Consider the following 2,500-nt stretch of genomic DNA (forward strand, 5'->3'; position numbering starts at 1 on the left):
GGTACCATCTATATAATAGTGTGCTTGTTCATCCACCTGTCTGTCTAACAATCCATTTCACCCATTGGTTGGATAGTGTGCCCAACTCCCGCCACAATTTCAACTTGGGGTCATTCGGTCACCATGTTGGTGCTTCGTGTTACTGGTATGTAAAGTCACACATTTTCGTAGTAGTCATATTCACAATCGCCATGCCATCCCTATAGGTTTTTCCTTCGCTGTAAAATGACCAAAATGACAGTTAAAAGGATTTTGAGCCGATAGGCGTCACAGACCTTGTGAAGATAAGCCTCAGCGATTGGGGCAGCCATCTGTAGTCTATACACCACCCAAATAACGGTGGCATTCACTCAAACAGGGCTTTTAGCGTGGAGGTTACGCAGGTCCTTACTATTATTTCCAACTATTTTCTCTTAAAATTGTGAGTTGGACAGGTGACTGTGATGGATTTCTGTGAAGTGGGTGATAGCATGATATGGGAGGAGAAAACGTTAAATATTCCACAGTTTTATGTGGGAATGCCGATTTGCTTTTATGAGTGGGAGGTGGGTGGGGAGCGGAGGAGAGTTGGGGCTGGGAGGGAGAGCCAGGATGGAACAGAGTTGGGAGGGGGAGGTTGAGGCTTTGCCGGGGGGTGGCAAGCAGTTGTGTTGTGGGGGGGGGGAGGAGGAGATTTGAAGGCTTGGAGTGGGGAGGGGATTGATGCCTTCGGGTTGGAGGGGAAAGTTGAAAACTTGGGGTTTGGGAGGGGTGGGGATTGATGACTGGTTTTGTGAGTGGAGTGGGGGAGTTGAGGACTTGGTCACATTTTACGTTGCGCGGCTGTTCCGCAGGTCTCTGCTAATTTTTGTTATCCTACGACAGCAGGAACCCTTGAGAATAAAGCATGAGGTACACACGGACGGACACTTCTCCTTTAATTAATAGATCTTTCCTTTAATGTGGTAGTACAGAAAGTATTGCGACTGCAAAAAAACAAAAGGAGAAAAAAAAAAAACAGACTTACTTTATATCTTCTGGGTAAACATCGAGTGAACTGCAAAATAGTGCAAATGCATGGAAAGTGAGCAAATGTAACAGCACATTCCCTGAAGCAAAGTGATGGACATTGATGCATGGCATTGTACCACTTCTCCAGACCGAGATGTAACAACCCATCCCCCTCCCTCCCCCTATCATTCATGCTGATTGATTCCAATGGTAATTCAACCTCAGAGGACTGACATTTGGCCATGTGTCGGTACTTGGGTTCGAAAGAATCTCATTCAATAAACCAAAAGAAAGTTTACATCAAGAAACAACAATTACGTTAAGCAAATGGTTGGTATTCCACATCACTTTGCTTCTGCTTTACCATCCCATATAAATCAGTTGTAAAAAGGCCGTGCTCATGAAATTCCACAACGATCAGATCGAGTAAATTGAAAGCTCAGCGTTTTCATATTAAATCATAAAAACTGTACCGCAAACAATATTCAGACATAGAGGTAAACCGAGTGCAAATTGAATAAACTCAACACAAAAGGTACTTACTCCAGACTCTCAGTTTTCAGCATCGACGGCAAGTGTCTGATGCCCAGAAATTCCAGCAGAGGCTTTGGGACTTCACCACCTTGGCAGATTAGACCCTGTGGGAGAAAGGCTCCGCCTGTATCTATTGGACAAAATTAATCTTTTATAAATTGCACATTCAACCCTTACGCATTCCCTCCATGATTCACATTTCCAAGCCCTGTGAAAAGACGATTTTCTTTCCAACAAGCTGCATCTTTCATACAATGACAAAACAAGCGTGCACACTTCAAAACTCTTCAAAACAAACACGTACACATCGTAATGAGGTGGCACAAGACGGAAGGAAACGGGACGACTTGTAGCTTGTGAGGAGGAGAGATGCAAGGGTATGGTTTAATACAAAACGAGAACAGCATACCTCGCTCGGTAGAGCGCATACCTCCGCCAGGCTAAACAGTTTACGTTTTGTATCCCACTGATAGGCCGGATCTGCATCCGGACCATTCGAACTTGTCACAAACCAAAATCGAATCGGCTTGTTCCCATCACCGACCCAACTCATCCATCAAGTTTAGTCATAATCCGTTCACAACTATTTCAAATATTATGCGAAACAGTGTATCGTTTTTTGGGCCTATCTCCTTTCAATGCTGAAGAATCACTTTAAAAATTATCGGATCACCAAAATCAAATTGATTCGTCCTTATCACAAACCCAACCTGTCCACCAAATTTGGTCCGAATCAATCCATAACTTATTGAGATATCCTGCTCACAGACAAACAGACAGCGGTGAAAATATAACCTCTGTCCTACTTCAGTGGCAGAGGTAAAATGGGATTCCATTATCGAAGCAAACCCTGAACAGAAGGGGATGTATACAACTTGTTTCTTACTGGACAGGTTGTTAAATAAAGTGGGAACAATTGTTCTTATAGACCTTGTGCAGTTCACTGCATCAGGTCATGTGACTATATTGCAACATT

General features: G+C 43.5%; 1 protein-coding gene across 4 annotated transcripts in view; it reads right to left on the reverse strand.

Annotated features, from left to right (window-relative positions):
• The window catches only part of SNX24 (sorting nexin 24), a 102,667-nt gene that overhangs the window by 15,853 nt on the left and 84,314 nt on the right, over window positions 1–2,500 (reverse strand). For all 4 annotated transcript variants that reach the window (XM_085846441.1, XM_085846443.1, XM_085846442.1 and 1 more), the window contains exons 4-5: window positions 1,534–1,628; window positions 1,007–1,036 (exon numbers count right to left, since the gene is read on the reverse strand). In XM_085846441.1, the coding sequence (XP_085702567.1) occupies window positions 1,007–1,036; window positions 1,534–1,628 (125 nt within the window). The remainder of the gene's footprint in view (window positions 1–1,006; window positions 1,037–1,533; window positions 1,629–2,500) is intronic.

This window comes from Eptatretus burgeri, chromosome 11 (genome assembly GCF_056783735.1).
Source record: "Eptatretus burgeri isolate ZD-2024b chromosome 11, Ebu_testis_v1, whole genome shotgun sequence".
NCBI lineage: Eukaryota > Metazoa > Chordata > Myxini > Myxiniformes > Myxinidae > Eptatretus > Eptatretus burgeri.